Consider the following 20,355-nt stretch of genomic DNA (forward strand, 5'->3'; position numbering starts at 1 on the left):
GCCATTTCCAGACGTTGTACTTTAACAAACTCCTCCTAGAGCTTTAATCAGATCAACATCATATTTGGTCAGTCTAATCTAAAGGCCTTTGTGATGTTAATTTGTGAAGATCTAGAGTTTTCGCTGAAGGGCGTGTCCGTGGCGGCCTGACAAATTTTGATGTTGCGCCATGAAACAGGAAGTTGTTGTAAATCAGGCATACAATGTCCAATCTGCCCCAAACTTCACATGTTTGAGAAGATTCCTATCCTGAACACATCTACATGACAATATTCAGTTATAGTTATAGCACCACACACTGGCAACAGGAAATGACGTGTTTAAAACTGTGATGCACTACTTGCAACATACTAAGATATGCAATTGAGTACTAAACATGCTAGAAACATTTTAAAACATGCTAGCAACACTTAGCTGAGTGTTAAAGCATGCTATTATCATGAACAGGAAACAGGAAGTTGTTGTAACTCAAGCATACAATGTCCAATCTGCCTCAAACTTCACATGTTTGATAAGTGTCCTGGCCTGAAGACATCTACATGCCAAAATTTAGTTATAGTCATATCACCACCAGCTGGTTGCAGGAACTGTGGCAAATACAAATGACTGATGTAGTGTCCGCCTATAATTATATGCTTAAATGCATATTGCCCACCGTGCTCTGTTTCCGGGTGTTGGTGGCACAGGTGCAAAGGCCCTTTCATCGCTGCTTGCAGCTTTAATATTATTATTTAAGGCCTTTGGACAAAAAAATGACCCGTCACATCAATGACCAATTTTCATAGCATTTTTTTTTAAATATTGAGCAGACAAACCGAAAGAATATGAATCAAATTATTTGACATAGCAAACAGATATTTCCTTCAGTTATTTTCATGCATTAAAATCTATTGTAGGAGCTACTGTACTTTCACTGTTCATATTATCACTTAAATCATATTTTATGTGTAATTTAATAACACAATGAATATAAGAGTAGTGAGTGATTTACTCTTTGTCTTTTGTTGTTAGATTAACACTTAGGACAAAGATAGCAGCAAGTTTATTAGGCTGCTGTCACTTTAACACCGTGTCCTAACCAGACACAATGCAATATTTTACATTTTACATTTTTTATGCATTTGGCAGACACTTTTATCCAAAGCGACTTACATTGCATTATACTATACATTTGTATCTGATTATGTGCAATCCCTGGGATCGAACCCATTGCTAGTGTCACGCTCTAACCACTGAGCTACAGGAAAGTAACGCCACGACAAGCGATAAAGGGTATCTTTTCCATGTTAATCAGAGTTTTTGTCCTAACCAGCCGCGATGGCGACATTCGAATATTCTATTTTAGAAACGGTTTCTATTTCTCCGCGACGTCGCGGCTGGAACAGCAACACAAAGTATGGCAATGATAATATCAGGTACTGTTTATGTGCTTTATTTAATGTTAAAAGCATCTAACGTGAGTTTGAATATCGTTCTGTGTTTACGCAATGTCTGAGAGGCAGCTTTCTGGGCGTGTGCTTCGGATGTTTGCGCACAGAAAAATTCATGTGAATACTGTACTGCCTTCCTGTAATAATGTAGGGAACCACTCATTATACATAAATCATGTAACAGTTTATGTTTTTACTTGTTCTTAGTATGAGTGCGAGTACGAGAACACGAGGGCAGTATTGGGCCCGATACCGAAGCCTCTTCTGATCAGCGAAGCTGCATTTATTTGATCAAAAATACAGTAAAAATAGTGAAATATTATTACAATTTAAAAGAGCTGTTTTCTTTGTGAATATATAGTAAAATGTAATTTATTCCTGTGATCAAAGCTGAATTTTCAGCATCATTACTCCAGTCTTCAGTGTCACATGATCCTTCATAGTTTTGCTGCTCAAGAAACATTTCTGATTATTATCAGTGTTAATAACAGTTGTGCAGCTTCGTATTTTTGTGTAAGCCATGATACATTTGATTTTTCTGGATTCTTTGATGAATAGAAAGACATTGTCTTTACTGTCACTTTTGATCAGTTTAATGTGTCCTTGCTGAATTAAAGTATTAATTTCTTTAAAAAAAAACAACTTTTGAACTTATTTTGTGTAAGTGGCACTCATCATGTGACCAAAAGCTAAACAAAGGGTAACTTTTGCTGCAACGCACAAATGTGGGCATCCTTTGACCGATGAGAATTTAGACAAGAGTGAAAAATAGTAGTGATGATACTTGAAACGGCACCAAATATTGTCAGTGTCACCGCAAAGCATGAAAATACAGAGAAGATCTTAGAAAAGGCAGATCTTAAAAGGAAGCAGGATGAAAGGGGAGCGAGAGGATGAAATGGGAAGCTGTGGATCTGCAGTGTTGTAGTCGTAACAGTGAAGCTGTGCAGTAATTGCTGATGTCGTCCAGAGAATTGAATGCAATGAAGGCAGCTGCTTACAGCCAGATTCATTAGGACAGCTGTGCCCGGAGCAGAGAGACAGGGAGAGAGAGAGAAAGACAGAAAATGAGAGATGGTTGCGTCCTGGGAAATAAGCAGATTCCAAAATCAGAGAGCGAGAGACAGCTGGAGTGAGACAGGGTTAAGGGGAGTCTCTCTGTCAGGGGAAATAAGTGCACTGCAGAGTCAGGAAACTCCAGCCATGAGCAGCGTGTTTGAGATCGCAGCAGTGCTGCAGTACTGAGAGCGCAGGGGTCTTCCCTTACTGCAGTGTGCTCGAACGCATCCCACCGCTGCATACTAACAACAGCCACACATGACTGCATGCTGAGCTGCAATACTGCACGTGATATACAATACCGAACAGTTATGAAGTGTAGTGTTGCTTATTAATGGTATCATGTGTACTATACTAAACAACAATACTGTACATGATTTGATACTAAACAACAATCACATACACTGTCGTTCAAAAGATTTGTTTAAAGGTGCTGTAGAACGTCTTTTTAAAAGATGTAATATAAGTGTAAGGTGTCCCCTGAATGTGTCTGTGAAGTTTCAGCTCAAAATACCCTATAGATTTTTTTTATTATTTTTTTTTAACTGCCTATTTTGGGGCATCATTAAATATGAGCCGATTTAGGCTGCGGCTCCTTTAAATGCTCACGCTCCCCGCCCACGGAGCTCGCGCTTGCCTTGAACATCATAAACACAGTTCACACAGCTAATATAACCCTCAAAATGGATCTTTACAATGTGTTAGTCATGCAACATGTCTAATCGCATAGGTATAGTATTTATTTGGATGTTTACATTTGATTCTGAATGAGTTTGAGGCTGTGCTCCGTGGCTAACGGCTAATGCTACACTGTTGGAGAGATTTATAAAGAATGAAGTTGTGTTTATGAATTATACAGACTGCAAGTGTTTAAAAAATGAAAATAGTGACGGCTCTTGTCTCTGTGAATACAGTAAGAAACGATGGTAACTTTAACCACATTTAACAGTACATTAGCAACATGCTAACGAAACATTTAGAAAGACAATTTACAAATATCACTAAAAATATCATGTTATCATGGATCATGTCAGTTATTATCGCTCCATCTGCCATTTTTCGCTATTGTTCTTGCTTGCTTACCTAGTCTGATGATTCAGCTGTGCACAGATCCAGATACGTTAATACTGGCTGCCCTTGTCTAATGCCTTGAACATGAGCTGGCATATGCAAATATTGGGGGCGTACATATTAATGATCCCGACTGTTACGTAACAGTCGGTGTTATGTTGAGATTCGCCTGTTTTTCTGAGGTCTTTTAAACAAATGAGATTTATGTAAGAAGGAGGAAACAATGGAGTTTGAGACTCACTGTATGTCATCTCCATGTACTGAACTCTTGTTATTTAACTATGCCAAGATAAGTTCAATTTTTAATTCTAGGGCACGCAAGGATGCATTAAATTGATCAAAAGTGACACTACAGACATTTATAATTTTTTTTCAAGATTTATATTTAAAACAAATGCTGTTCTTTTGAACTTTCTGTTCATCAAAGAATCACGTTTTGGTCAATTAAATGCAGCAGAAGAGATTTTTTTGGAAAATCATTTAAAAATCTTCCCGCCCCCAAATGTTTGAATGGTGGTGTAAGCATCACTGGGATTGTAGGATTTTAGTTTTGATCTGATTATATCCTGCAGGACAAACATTCCCCAAATGCTGAATCAGGTTTCGAGCTGTCAAGCTCCAAAAGCGGCATAAACGTGTCACTTCGACTCTATATTTCAAGACTTCTGAAGTCTTTGGAGTTTGATGACCACAGTCCCTTTTATTTCATTTCATTTTCACAGAAGAAAGAAAGTCAAATGGGTTTGGAATGACATTAGGGTGAGTAAATGATGACGGAATGTTTATTTTGGGGTGAACTGTACCTTTAATGATGCGAAAGAGACATGTGATTCAGTGATGTCCGTAACATCTGGATGAGCTCCACATGTTTAGTTGATCTCAGCCCACTTAAAGCATGCTTTTCGTCCATCATAACTCCTTTGACCCTGACCCAAACTACATCACCCCAACAGCAGGAGATACATACATCACACAAATATCTAGGGTATATCTCACAGGGTGTTTCAATACATGTTAATCTACTTATAGAATTTGCAGTGGCGTCCTCCATTAACGTCTCTCATTGAAATCTGATGAAATCTGGGATTCATAAGGATGCGTGATGGAAAACTGTCCCGAAGAGAGCCGTTGGGTAGATTTTAATTTTAATGCGCCTGTGTGGGGGTGGACACTTACGCTGGCAGTGTGTGTCAGTGTAATGTGGTTTAAATACGCAAGAGGCAGGCAACATTATTACTGGTGCTCATAGTTTAGTGTTAGTGATCCGAACAAACCCCTAATGTCATTAGAGCTCCAGACCACTGTAGTCTTCATTACCATTTTATACATTTTAATTTTAGTTAAAGTTTTGTTGTGTGTTTTTGTCATTGTTTTTCTTATTATTGTTCAAATATGTCTATATTTCTGAAATTTGGAGAATTTTTCTTTTTGTTTTCTTGCATTTGCTTCATTAGTAAGTGTTCCTCCAATATTCACCAAGGACGATAAATTATCAATAAGTCAGGCCTTTATACAGATCTGAGAGCTGAGAAACAAAGATTTCTGGAAAAGTTTAGGGAGAAATGAGTGAGAAAGGCTCTGGCCATCATGTTAACATCCCATCAGTTTGATCTCTTCCACTGTCACAAGGTTTGATTCCCAGCGAATACGGGTGTGATGAGATCTTGTGTCACAAGATCTTGTGAGATTAAAATGTGACAAGATTTCTCGCCGAGGCGAGGTCTTGCGATATTGCCATGACGGGAGTGTGAGGGTGAAATTAGGACAGAATATGCCACTGCTACATTTACATTACGCCTCCACTGTTGTTTTGCTTTTTATAGAAATTAAAGTCGGTCGTTGGATAACAATCGCTTCAATCCCATCCACCTCATACAACACAAACTGCAAAGTCGTACGTAGTGCAGCAGGAATCAGAGTTGACTGATCATGTGACGAGATGACTGACAAGACCATGGCGGAGGATTCATTGCACAACAGAGCCTGACAAATGTCTTATCTTGTAGAATGCACGCTCAGCACCGGCGCTCCCTATTGACAGAGTATGAAATCGAAAGCGAAAGTAAAACGCGAACGCACGTTCAATGCGATTTCAAAACCATGCATTTTGAAAGCGGCTCCCTGATGCATGCATATATTTCCCAATATGAAAGCTATCTTAGTCTGGGCTGTGTAGTTGTAACCAGCGCTCAGCTCTGTATCATGCTTGAAGAAAAATGTTATCTCTTTTTGCACTTTGAATATTGAGAGAGCACTTTGATTAAGGTTGCACTTATTGTTTGCACTTAATAAGACTTTGTTTTTAAAATGTTGTTATTCATTTTTATTTAAACTGTTTTTATTTCTATGATCAATTTGTGGAAAGGAGTTCAGTTAGGAGGTCAAAATCATGAAATCATACAGGAGAGAAGCCAGTAAGTTGAGTTTGTGGCAAAACCTTTTACAGTGCTTGAGTATTGTTGTCTTTTACTACATATGTTAATTCATACTCAGAAAGTAGAACTGAAATTACATTTTCAGATGCACCTGCAAACTATTTTTCCAGTCATGTATTTTCTTAAAAATACTGTGTAAAAATCTTGTCTCGTTCTCTTGAACTCAGTCTCGTGTCTCGTCTCGTGAGCAACCTGTCTCGTCACACACCATACCATCGAACACACGAGCTAAAGTCACTGGACATGCTGATAAAATTGAGACATTCCTGATTTTACAAGCCATGTCAATCTGGATTCATGGAATCACAGTTGAGACACTATCGGTCCTGCCAAATACTGCTTTATTATTTTGAAAACACAAATGTTGTTTGTTGCATTTTAGAGTAGCTGACACATAGACTTTAATTATTTTTTGTTTTAATTACAATTCAAGATTAATGTTTAAGACAAAGTATGTTTTATAGCTCTGTAACTGACAACAATTTTTTTATTAAAGGTGCCCTAGAACGTTTTTTCACAAGATGTAATATAAGTCTAAGGTGTTCCCTGAATGTGTCTGTGAAGTTTCACCTCAAAATACCCCATAGATTTTTTTAAATTAATTTTTTTAACTGCCTATTTTAGGGCATCATTAACTATGCGCCGATTCAGGCTGCGGCCCCTTTAAATCTCGCACTCCCCGCCCCCCGAGCTCTGGACTATAATACAGTGCATAAACAAAGTTCACACAGCTAATATAACCCTCAAATGGATCTTTACAAGATGTTCGTCATGCATGCTGCATGCATGCGTTGGATCATGTGAGTATTGTATTTATTTGGATGTTTACATTTGATTCTGAATGAGTTTGATGGTGCTCCGTGGCTAAAGCTAACATTACACACTGTTGGAGAGATTTATAAAGAATGAAGTTGTGTTTATGAATTATACAGACTGCAAGTGTTTAAAAATGAAACGATGGTAACTTTAACCACATTTAACAGTACATTAGCAACATGCTAACAAAACATTTAGAAAGACAATTCACAAATATCACTAAAAATATCATGATATCATGGATCATGTCAGTTATTATTGCTCCATCTGCCATTTTTCGTTATTGTTCTTGCTTGCTTACCTAGTCTGATGATTCAGCTGTGCACAGATCCAGACGTTACTGGCTGCCCTTGTCTAATGCCTTGAACATGAGCTGGCATATGCAAATATTGGGGGCGTACGTCGGTGTTATGTTGAGATTCGCCTGTTCTTCAGAGGTCTTTTAAACAAATGAGATTTACATAAGAAGGAGGAAACAATGGAGTTTGAGACTCACTGTATGTCATTTCCATGTACTGAACTCTTGTTATTCAACTATGCCAAAATAAATTCAATTTTCAATTCTAGGGCACCTTTAAGTTTTTTTTTATCATTTTAATCACCTTTTAGGCTTCACTTGTTCACTTAAACAATGTGATGCAACAAATGCATTTTTAATAGTACAAATATGCCATGTAGTCTCATACAGGTCTGATACAGATCTTTTTAACTAAAAAGTAATTTATCTTATATTTTAGTTCTTCTAGCTGCTCACAGTTTTTTTTCCCCCCATAATTTTTAATCACCTTTTTGGCTATGCTATAGTTCAATTAAATAATCCAGTGTGGCAAATGCATTTCAAAAGAACAAATATTCCATGTAGTCTCATATGCCGATCTTTTAAATTAATCTTAATTATTATTTTTTTTTAACTCAGCATTTTTTTTTTCATTATTTTTAATCACATTTCAAAGTCCCTCCAGCAGGAGTTATTCTTTATATCAGTATGACTTTTTCTTCCTGAAACGCCTCCATTGTAGTCTTGAGTTTTCTTCCGGGAACGAACACGTCATAATATTCCTAAAGGGGCGGAGCCTGGTTGAGTTAGTAAGTAGTGTGTTGAAACAAGGCGGTTATAATAAGGGGTGGGACATTTCCACACTCAAAGCGTTTGGCCAATCATAACACACTGGTCCAGCCGACCAATCAGAGCTCACTGTGCTTTCCAGAAGGCGGGGCTTCATAGAGACAGGAACTAAACAGAGCGTTACTGACAGACTGGGAAGAGAGGAGCTGCAACAATGGAGAATATAAGGAAAAATAATGTGTTTTTTGAAAAATCAAGCATGCAAAACTAAAACAAAATCAAGACTTTGAAAAAGGTCATAATAGGTCCTCCATAAATGGCCCTTGATGTGCATAATCATTTTTAAAATTACAAATATTCCATCTAGTCTATATTAATACGAGGTTATAAAAGCTGCATGCACGATTATCAAATTATCATTTACACTCTATGTCATTTTTAAAATACATGCAGCTTTAAACATAAAGTTGGCGAAAAGATTTGAACGGTACTTGTTATAGTGTGTGTTTAGTCCTCAGTAGTTTATGCATGTGAGCAGCGACGTGATGCTTATTATTGTGTGTTTAATAAGAGCGTTTTTGGGTGCGTGTTTGATAGCTGCTGCGATCCCTCTGCGGACCCCATCGCTGTTGCTCTCAGAATGAACAAGGTTGCTAAGATACGCTGGGCTTATATTAGATTATCTTATCTGCTGTTACTATATTTTCCCCAGCACCGTGAAACCTTTATTAATTTGGAAATTTACCCAGCTGCGGAATTAAGAAGCTGCTATGTGTACAGCAACGCTCTCTCTCTCTCTCTCTCTCTCTCTCTCTCTCTGCTGGACTGCTGGGAGCTTCATCCAGAACTCCCTCAGGTTTAATGTCGGCCCCTCCTTTGTACAAAGGCTGGGTTGATAAACAGCAGTAAGCCGCTGTAATCTTCATCCCAGGGGCCTCTGGATCATTTGATACCCCACTAACCAATAAGACATGCAGGCAAACAAAGCAGTGATGTCATCTCCTGCAAAGACCATTGGTGGAGAGCTGAGGCCGTAACCCTCGCGTTAATTACATCGAGCTGCTCGGGGTGCTATGGGGAACAAAACCTTGGAAAATGGTCCCGAAGGTATAAATATGTCCTCATAATTAAAGCACAGGAGGTCACGTTAATGTATTTTATCTGAAAATACAAAAAATTGTTGCGATTGCCTCGTTGTTTTATGGCACTGTGCATAATTAACTGTTCTGAAGTTAATTTAACACATGTACCAGGTATTACATGAACTGTATTACATTTTTAAATAGTGGTTTTAAGTGTACATGCATGTATATATTTAACAAAAATATGTATTTATATATACAATATTTGTATTTATATATAACAAATTATATATATATATATAGTTATATATATAATCTAATATAATCTAAAGTTATTTTGTTTTTTTGTTTTTTTAAATATGTCTGTATAGTTTTTATTATTTTGTATTAATTACTTTTGATCTATTTAGTTTTACTTATTTTAATACTTAAAGTTAAACTAAATAAAAATGAGAATTGTTGCCTCGGCAACTAGCTGAAATATAATGTTACATTTTTTATATTATATTATATTATATTATATTATGATATGATGTTATGTTAATTATTTTATTTTAGTTAACATTTATTTTGTTTCAAGTTACAAAAATGTGTTTTTATTATTTTAGTTTTACTTAAAGTTTAGTAATTTTGTTCTGTGAAAGTGAAAAATGTTGCCTTGGCAACCAACTGAAATATAATAATATTACATTATTTTTACTTCAAGATAAACTAAACAAAATTAGAAATGTTTCCTTGGCAACTAGCTGAAATAAAATAAGTTTATTTTTTTATATATATATTTTTTATTTTGTTTTATTTTATTAAAAAAAATAACAATTTTAAAAATACAATAAGTTAAAATATTGTAATATTTTTATTTTATTTTATTTTATGTTTATTGCTTCAAATGACGGAAACGTTTTTTTTTTATGGTTTTAGTTTTAACAAAAAAATAACCAAAAAATATGCATAGTATGCTATTACGAATACAGCCGATATCATGGTAACCTTTTCCATCTTCAAGGCGCCGCTTTAAAATATCACTGTTATCCTATGGATTCTTCATGCACTGTATTTGGTCAGGAACAAAAGGATGTAAGAACCTCATTTGGGATTCTGTCACCTTGTAACTGCAGTGGAGAGAAAGCCATTGTTCGTCCATTTTCTCGTTGTTTCCTGCTCTCCCGCAGGATTACTTGTCATTGGGGTCTTTTGCGGGGGCATTTGTATAATATGCTTTCTTGTTCTGGGTTCAGCATTGATTAATTAATCCATTCCTAATTATCTCATTGAGAGCTTCGATCGGCTCATTTCCTTTTGGCTTTGGTGTTGTTTGCTGATCATGTTTCCCTCACCTGAGAGCATGCGTCACACTCAGTAAACGCAGAGACTCCTGGAGGAAACATGAGAACTAATGAGACGTGACCTCGTGAAAAATAGCATGATGCAATTAACAGCAGTCTGACATAATACATGCAAACAAACATTTGCTTATTTCCGGTGTGACCGAGAGATTCGAGGTGTTTGTCTATGCAAAATTTGTTGCAATGATGTGTGTGTTACTGATGGTTTTAGTGTGTTTTAGTCTGTTCTGCTTATTGTTATAAGAATAAATATGATCAATAGTAATAATTAGAGCTGCACGATTCATCGAAATAAAGCTGAAAACTGAGAAGCTATAAGGGTTCCCTGCAAAACTTTGATGGTTTAAAGTTTGAAAATTAAGGATTTAAGACAGCCATAAATAACTGTTGTAACCAAAAATACTTACTAGATTTTATTAATTTACTGTGAAATATTACAAGAGTAATAGTTCTTAATTAGTTTTTATTTAATGATTTTTATGTAGTAATAATAATAATAATTATTATTATTAGTAGTAGTAGTAGTAGTATTGTTATTATTAATATTATTATTGGCATAAGAATAATAATAAAAAAAATTTATATGAATATGAATATTATTATTATTATCATCAGTATAATGATAGTTTTTATTATTATTATTATTATTATTATTATTATTGGAATAATATTTATTCATTTATTTATTTATAATTGGTAATTGTAATAGACAGTAATATTATTATTATTATTATTATTATTGGAATAATAAAGATTATAATAATAATTATTATTATGTGTATTATAATAATAATAATACAAAGTATCATTATTATTATCATTATTATTGGTATAATAATGATTTTAAAAAAATTATTATCATCGGTATAATGATAGTAATAGACAGTATTACTATTATTATTATTATTATTATTATTATGGGTATAATAATAGCAATAGACAATATTATTATTATTATTATTATTATTATTCATAGTAATAGACAGTAATATTATTATTAATAATAATATTTGATATATTATTGGTATAATAATGATAATAAAAAGTAATTATTATTATTAATAGTAATATTGGAATAATAACAATAATTTATTATTATTATTATTATTATTATTATTATTGGAATAATATTTATTTATTTATTTATTTATAATTGGTATAATGATAGTAATAGACAGTATTATTATTATTATTATTATTATTATTATTGGAATAATAAAGATTATAATAATAATTATTATTATGTGTATTATAATAATACAAAGTATTATTATTATTATTATCATTATTATTGGTATAATAATGATTAAAAAAATTATTATCATCGGTATAATGATAGTAATAGACAGTATTACTATTATTATTATGGTATAATAATAGCAATAGACAATATTATTATTATTATTCATAGTAATAGACAGTAATATTATTATTAAAAATAATATTTGGTATAGTATTGGTATAATAATGATAATAAAAAGTAATTATTATTATTAATAGTAATATTGGAATAATAACAATAATTTATTATTATTATTATTATTATTATTATTATTATCAATAATATTATTAATATTATTTTACTGTGCAGCAATTGTGCAGGAATTTTTTACAAAATTTTGAAATCACAATTAGATTTTTTCCCCCAAAATTGAGCAACCCTAGAAATAATGATGCTTGACTTAGCAGACAACATTAATAAATGTTAATAATTGTGTTATTCAAAACAGATCCAAATTTCCTCAGCTTGTATGTTCTCCTGCTAGAGGCAATAACTATTTTTTGGAGTAGCATATACTCATACTATTAAAGCATTATGTAGTATGTGTACTGTGTGAAATTGCACTTTTCAGGATCTAGCTGTGGTATCGAAGTACATGTAATGTGTTAAGTGTACTTACTATGAAGCATTGCACTGTGTCCTCATTCAGACTGATAACAGCGGCTCTCCCCGATCAGGGCAGATGAGGGTCAGGTCAAAGGTCACATGCTCCATCTTGTCCCTGTTGCAGTACAGATGGAGAAGCAGCAGGAATGCGTTTACTGCAGCATTTGCATCGGGCCTCTGGACCTGTTCCCTGTCCTGGAGCCATACTTAACTAAATCCAAACCAGCATGCTCTGATTACTAATTTGACATTTAGCTGATGCTTTTAATCCTAAGAAACTTACACCCTGTCCCAACCACACTGAAAGTAGAAAAGTAGACTGTTTTTATACCACCGTTAAAAGTTTATGGTCGGTAGATTTTTTAAAAGTTTTTGAAAGTCTCTTCTGCTCACCAAGGCTGCTTTTATATGATCAAAAATACAGTAAAAAATACCCCACAGATCATTTATTATAGCTTGTCAAATTTGCCCCTCTTTGGGTGTGAGCAAAAACACGTGTGTGTCCCTTTAAATGCAAATGAGCTGCTGCTCCCGCCCCCTTTCCAGAAGAGGGCGGAGCTTTAACAGCTCAACAACAACAAAGCCAAAATGACAAAGGTGTTCAGCCTTACATTGTTCAAACCGGAGTCTCAGGAAGAAGTTACAGCTTTTAGAATGAAACTGGGCGTTTCTGAATGGTTAGTGGATAAATTTATGTAGTTGTTGTGGAGTTGATTCAACTCATCCACTAGCATGTGCCGAAAATATCTCTCTTTGCATTAAACTTTGAGTGTTGTGACTTTGCAGATGTTGTTTATGCTCAAACAGCAACATTACTCACTAACTAAAGTTAAAAAAGTCAAATCATTATCAACCACCCCTTTAACACTTTCGCTTCTGTGTTTGGGAAGCTATCAGACATCAGTTTTCACTTTAAATATCTCAACTCTTGTGTTGGATAGAAGTGGAGAAACCATGACTGTGCAAACCAGAGAAAGGAATAAATCAGATCAGATATCCATCAGCTTTATTGAGCTCTATACGCTGGAACCACCAACAAAAGCAGGAAACATGTTCTCTCTCTTCTTCTGTATCTCGTCTTTCTCTATCTTGCGCTGGCTGCATTAACATTCCTTTGAAGCCTGATTCCAGTGCAGATCTTCATCTTTATCTGTCTCTCTTGATCTCGTGTTTGAACTGCTCTCTTTAGCTCGGCGTATCGCTGTAGTCATGATGATCCAGGATACTCTTTACTCCATGTGTAATCTTTAAACCTAACATGAAACCAAACTGTACTTCATTCTTCTTGAGAAGGATTCAGTGCATGTTGTGTCATGTTGACCATGTGTTTCCCGCAGTGGGTTGATTGAATGAAACTGACCTCAGAACAGATCACATGTGTTTGAGCTGTTACACAAAAACCAAAATAGCTTTTCTCTCTTTTTTGGCTGTATATATGTTTCCGTTCTCCTGATCTTTTCTTTGATCATGTGATGGTGCATCACCTCTCGAGGGAGCGCTCTGATTCTGACAGCTCTCTCTCACACTATATCACGCTTTGCTAGTGTCATATTGACAGTGAACACAATGATGACTCATGAATGCTTGCTGTTATTGGATACAGAAGTTGCATGTGTGTGTATGTGAATTTTATTTATTTATTCATTCAGTAGTATCCCCATAGTAAATAGTAAAATAAAGCTCTGTAAGATATTGTTAATTACTTCATTTAGAAAAACAAACCTGCATTCACAATGCATATCATTTCTATAATAAGATATTTTATTTTATTTTTTTATTTTATTTAGTTTATTAATAAAATGTTTTTTGAGTGTGATATCCATTTTCAAAAGAAAGCAGAAACTAAATGTCATTTCTGATTTAACAAAAAGCTATAACATTTGATTACATTTTTTTATTTTATTATTTATTTTTTGGGATGGGTGGGTAATTTACACATGAAAATCTGATAAATCAGATTTCAATAAAATTAATTTCCGTGCAATGTTTTTAATTATTTGAATGAACCCACAATGTATGTAATTTCTACAAAAATTATTATTTCATTTACAACTTACCAATCTTAGGAAGTCAGGGAAATTAATAAAATCTTAAAAAGTTTATATTGATAGCTTTAAAACATTTTGTTGGTTATAAATTTGTTTTTTTGAGTGTGATATCCATAGAATACATTTTAGAAATGTTTTTAAAAGAAAGCAGAAACTAAAAGTAAATTCTAATGTAACAAAAAGCAATTTGATAAAAAAAAAAAAAAAAATGTTATTTATGTGTATTTTTATTTGATTTGATTTTTTATTTTTTGGGATGTAGTATCCCTAGTTCAATTTACACATGAAAATCTGATAGTAAAATAAATCTCTATAAGATATGAATTATTTAAATGAATTATTTATATATCTAGTTATGCTTAACTTTAAAATATTTTGTTGGGTAGATTTTTATTTATTTATTTTTTTTATTATTATTATTTTTTTATTTTTTTATTTTGAAGCACAAACTAAAGGTCATTTCTGATGTAACAAAAAGTTAGTACATTTGATAAAAGATTGACAACTATTTTGGTTTCATATTAGTCACCTAAATAGAGTTTGGTGTCCTTTCACTGAAATATGGTGGGTTGTTGTATTTAGCTGTATTTTCTTTTTTATCAAAAATACAGTAAAAATAGTGAAATATTATTGCAATTTAAAATAACTGTTTTCTATGTGAATATATAGTAAAGTGTAATTTATTCCTGTGATCAAAGCTGAATTTTCAGCATCATTACTCCAGTCTTCTGTGTCACATGATCCTTCAGAAATCATTCTAATATGATGATTTGATGCTCAAGAAAAATTTCTGATTATTATCAATGTTTACTGACACTTTTGATCAATATAAAGCATAAAAGTTTGAATAAAAGTATTAATTTCTTTATGTTTGAATGCATACCTCATGTGTTTAGTAGATCTGCACACTGAATGAACACTATAATGTTTATCTGTAATTCTCGCTTTATTTAAACAGCATTAATGACCTTCTCTTCTCTCATCTCATGTATATCTCTGTGTTTGTGTTGCAGTAAGTGACAGCTGCTTTCGCAATCTCGCTGAGGACCGCAGCGGGGTCAACCTCAAAGATCTTGTGCACGACCCTTCCTTGTGAGTAACCTCCACAAAAAATACACACACACATTTTTACTTAATAGATTTCCCCTGATGCTTTTCGAGTTATTTAAATCTTGTTTTCAAATATTTGTAGTACTGTAACGTGCTGAATGACTTCAGTGGCTTGTTAGCTTCACTGCTCATATAATGAGACATTCATGTCATGCTAATCACTTGAATGCTTGTCAGGAGTTCAGGCTGTTAAACAGTTTTACATGCAGAACATGTGGTTGCATTGAACCCTTGATGGATATTAATGTCAGAACGACTCACTGTCACTGTCTCACTGCGCTTTAATGAAGTGTCATTGTACATGAATGAAATGTGTGTGATGCATATCAAACAGTGCAACCACATCAAATACACACAGAAAATGTCTTTATTTTAATGGGTAACAAGCATTTATTTTACTATTATTTAATACACTGCCAGGAATTTACAGGATTAAAGAGTATTATTTTACAATAAATTACTGTAGTGAGAAATTTACAGTGAAATGCATGCATGCTGGGTCATTTTATTACGCATTACTGATAATCAACAGCAGAATGATGTAATTTACTGTGAATTCATATTATAAAGTTGTCTTTAACCATGCCACTGTAAGAAATTATATTGTTTAGTACTGTAATTGTTTTGAAGTCACCATAATGGTGATCAGTGTTGCATTTGCTTGGGATCTTGGACCTTGTATATTCATATTCAAATTTCTGTTCTAGCCAAGTCAGAAGTGTGAAAAGCATTTGTTAAAACAATGACAAGCTAGAATATAAAATAAGCTGATTTTCAGGTAGTCAAACTATACTATTATTAGCGTTATTTCAGCATTAAGATTTACCCGTATCTTCTTTCAAATTCATAATTGTTTGTTTATGGATATTTCACAATAGTAAAGCAGCTGCTGAGATTTATGTTTGGCAGGTGTGACATCACATATAACACAATATTTATTTTTCACTTACATTTCAGTACACCTACAGTTCAGTACATTTGCTTTACAGTACAATTAAACTTCTATAATGTTTTTGCACTTTCATTTTTTGAAGCTGCTTTCACTTCTGCAATAATCTGCTGAAAAATAATTTTATTATTAGAAATAACAGTATTATATTAGACATGATTTTCCACATATTTGTAGCTGTGCTCCTCTTATCAAGTATTTATTGTACTTTATTTAACTCTTGTTTATTGTTGTTGTTTTCATTTTAATTTGGTTTAGATTAAACACTATAATAATGATTTTTCGGAGTTGTAACTAAAATAAAGTTCATTAGAGGATAAGAAAATACTTTTTTTTCAATGTGTTACTTGCCATTTCTTTGTAATAATTTGTGAAAATTACCAGCAATTTGGTGAAAATTGGTTCAAAGTGAAGTTTTTTGCAGCATTAAACACATTTATGCAGTATTTTCATTCAGAGATTTAGGGAAGGACTCATTTTTAATCCATCACAGTTTTATTGGATTGTGAAAAATATGTTATTGTTGGCTATAGTATTTTTCTTTCCATTCTTGGTTGCTTCAGCAGAAAACAAAAGTCATTTAAGACAGAGTTATTATTTTTTGAGAAAAATTATTTTTCTTTAGAATAAACAATAGGACTGCAGAGACATGTATTAAAGGAATATTTCACCCAAAAATGAAGGTGTTGTTTTGAACCTGTATGACTTTCTTCTTTGGGAAACAAAAGTAGTTCATATGATTTGTGCACCATATTTTACGTCATATGATAACGTTGTGAGTGGGACAGACTGAAATTTAAGTCAGTCTTTCTCTCTGTTTGGAATATTGTGCACAAGTCATATGACTACTTTTATGCTGCTTTTTTGAAACTTTGAAACAGTTATGCACTATGAACTGCTCATTCTGAGTGTGAGAAAGAAAGTCATACGGCTTCAGAATGACATGATGGTAGAATATAGATTTTGGGGACACTATCCCTTTAAGACAACTGACAACACTCACTTGTAATGAATTCAGGAGGAAGTGTTTGGATGAGCTGTCAGGTGAAATAGAAACCCAGGTGGTTTTGGGGAGAGCGAGATGACAGACAGACGCGGCGGGACGACACAGATGAAGCGGATGTGTGTTAAGTGTGAACGCCGCAGGATAGACGGGCTCGCTGCCGCTCTGTTGTCCTCACGCGACTGCAGTTGTAACATCCGCTGTCAGTTGTGCTAATTGGTGGCACTAAAAATAGCAAATAGCCAGTGAATAAATCAGATCGGTGACGTGTGGCTCGTCTTACACTGACCCTTGTTAGAAAGCCAGGCAGAGAGAGTTCAACTGACCTTGGGCATGCTGGGATAGTTTGTTGAGAAAATTAAATCCCATCCCATCTGGATGAATCTCATTTTTCATCTAAAAATCTAAAGAAAAAAAATTAGAATTCATATTTTGCATAATGAAATTGAATTTGTAAGACCAATAAGATATTTTGCAGTTATTACAATTAAAGGTTGGGTAGGCATTTTTATATATATCAGAGGTCGCATTAACTGAAAATTTTCCGTCATTGATGGAATTTTTTTTGCAGTGACGGAAAAATCTGAAGGCCGTCCGTCATTTTGACAGATTACTGAGGCTGAACTTGTAACTGTAATTCCCACCCCAGTGTGGCAGCAGAGCGCGAGTTAAGTCTCCAGAATAAAATGAGAATTATGCGTTTGATTACACACAGGCGAGCACCCAATTTAAGTCCATTTTATAATAATAAAGTTAGAATACTTATACTTACATAATTAAATGGTTTGTTTTGTTGCTGACTATCAAGTTTATGGTCAACGAATGGCTTTTCTGAGGTACAAACCCGATTCCAAAAAAGTTGGGACACTGTACAAATTGTGAATAAAAACAGAATGCAATGATGTGGAAGTTTCAAATTTCAATATTTTATTCAGAATACAACATAGATGACATATCAAATGTTTAAACTGAGAAAATTTATAATTTTAAGGGAAAAATAAGTTTCTGGACTGCAGGCTGGCCATTTCAGTACCCGGATCCTTCTTCTACGCAGCCATGATGTTGTAATTGATGCAGTATGTGGTCTGGCATTGTCATGTTGGAAAATGCAAGGTCTTCCCTGAAAGAGACGACGTCTGGATGGGAGCATATGTTGTTCTAGAACTTGGATATACCTTTCAGCATTGATGGTGCTTTTCCAGATGTGTAAGCTGCCCATGCCACACGCACTCATGCAACCCCATACCATCAGAGATGCAGGCTTCTGAACTGAGCGCTGATAACAACTTGGGTTGTCCTTGTCCTCTTTAGTCCGGATGACATGGCGTCCCAGTTTTCCAAAAAGAACTTCAAATTTTGATTCGTCTGACCACAGAACAGTTTTCCACTTTGCCACAGTCCATTTTAAATGAGCCTTGGCCCAGAGAAAACGCCTGCGCTTCTGGATCATGTTTAGATATGGCTTCTTTTTTGACCTATAGAGTTTTAGCCGGCAACGGCGAATGGCACGGTGGATTGTGTTCACCGACAATGTTTTCTGGAAGTATTCCTGAGCCCATGTTGTGATTTCCATTACAGTAGCATTCCTGTATGTGATGCAGTGCCGTCTAAGGGCCAGAAGATCACGGGCATCCAGTATGGTTTTCCGGCCTTGACCCTTACGCACAGAGATTGTTCCAGATTCTCTGAATCTTTGGATGATATTATGCTCTGTAGATGATGATAACTTCAAACTCTTTGCAATTTTCCTTTCTGATATTGCTCCACTATTTTTGGCCGCAGCATTGGGAGAATTGGTGATCCTCTGCCCATCTTGACTTCTGAGAGACACTGCCACTCTGAGAGGCTCTTTTTATACCCAATCAAGTTGCAAATTGGTCCTCCAGCTGTTCCTTATATGTATATTTAACTTTTCTGGCCTCTTATTGCTACCTGTCCCAACTTTTTTGGAATGTGTAGCTCTCGTGAAATCCAAAATGAGCCAATATTTGGCATGACATTTCAAAATGTCTCACTTTCATCATTTGTTATGTTATCTATATAAAATATAAGTTTATGAGATTTATAAATTATTGCATTCCTTTTTTATTCACAATTTGTACAGTGTCCCAACTATTTTGGAATCGGGTTTGTATAATGTTATGTATGTGACATTGTTTCCAACTCTGATTGAACTGATTAAGACGTGATACAGATTTCGGTAAGCTACTATAACTTCCAACATATTTTCTGATGTTCATTCATGTTTATTTCTTTCTGTAAAGTAGTAAAGAGGAAGGGATGATCGCGTTCAGTCACGATCCACGACAACTGTTCAAGATGAAAACTGAGAAGTGACGCACAGTCTTTGTACAACTTTATTTTCATAATATAAATAAATGTATAGCCTAGGCCCATTTGCTTATCCTGTAAGCTCGTGAATAAAAATGAAAATGTGGACGAAAAAATAAACTATTGAACGGCAATAATTGATTATGACGGAATTTTTAACTATCCTGTCCGTCAAAATGACAGACTGAGCGAAAGTCTAACGTGACCTCTGATATATAAACACTTTTTGTTATACTGGTTAAAACTCTTTTCACATACTGATAGCAATCAATAATAGAAGTGGTATAAATATTAAAATGTACATATATCTTCTGTGGAAGTCTCAGGACCAAAAAATGTTTGTCCGATCGTTGAATTTCGTCCGAATGCAATGATACGATGTCCTTCCTGCCTGTCATCGTATGTATTTCCATACCTCCACGCATCAGCGAGTTCCATGTGGCTATGCAGAGTTGTAGACAGACATCAGTCACCGAGCACCACAAACAAACAACAGCCACCATTTACAGTTCCTTCTGAACCAAAACAACAAGCTTGTGCTGCGTTCACGCCATGTTGTGACCATAATTACAAGATGACATCCCGTGACATTCCCGTGAGTTATTCACGTCCTCAGACACGGATTTATACGTTTCTATGTCAACACTATCAACGCTGAAATGAATCTGCAGCAGGTATTACAAGAGCTCTGTAAGCTGTTTACATTCATTATTTTTGTAAT

General features: G+C 34.4%; 1 protein-coding gene across 8 annotated transcripts in view; it reads left to right on the top strand.

Moving 5' to 3' along the window:
• Positions 1 to 20,355, top strand: part of gphnb (gephyrin b) — a 93,534-nt gene that overhangs the window by 11,926 nt on the left and 61,253 nt on the right. For all 8 annotated transcript variants that reach the window (XR_007187169.1, XM_048207777.1, XM_048207778.1 and 5 more), the window contains exon 2: positions 15,255 to 15,333. Coding sequence is in view for 7 of the 8 variants with exons in the window: in XM_048207777.1 (XP_048063734.1) it covers positions 15,255 to 15,333 (79 nt within the window). In the remaining variant the exon portion in view is untranslated. The remainder of the gene's footprint in view (positions 1 to 15,254; positions 15,334 to 20,355) is intronic.

Source organism: Megalobrama amblycephala, linkage group LG11, assembly GCF_018812025.1.
Source record: "Megalobrama amblycephala isolate DHTTF-2021 linkage group LG11, ASM1881202v1, whole genome shotgun sequence".
Taxonomy (NCBI): domain Eukaryota; kingdom Metazoa; phylum Chordata; class Actinopteri; order Cypriniformes; family Xenocyprididae; genus Megalobrama; species Megalobrama amblycephala.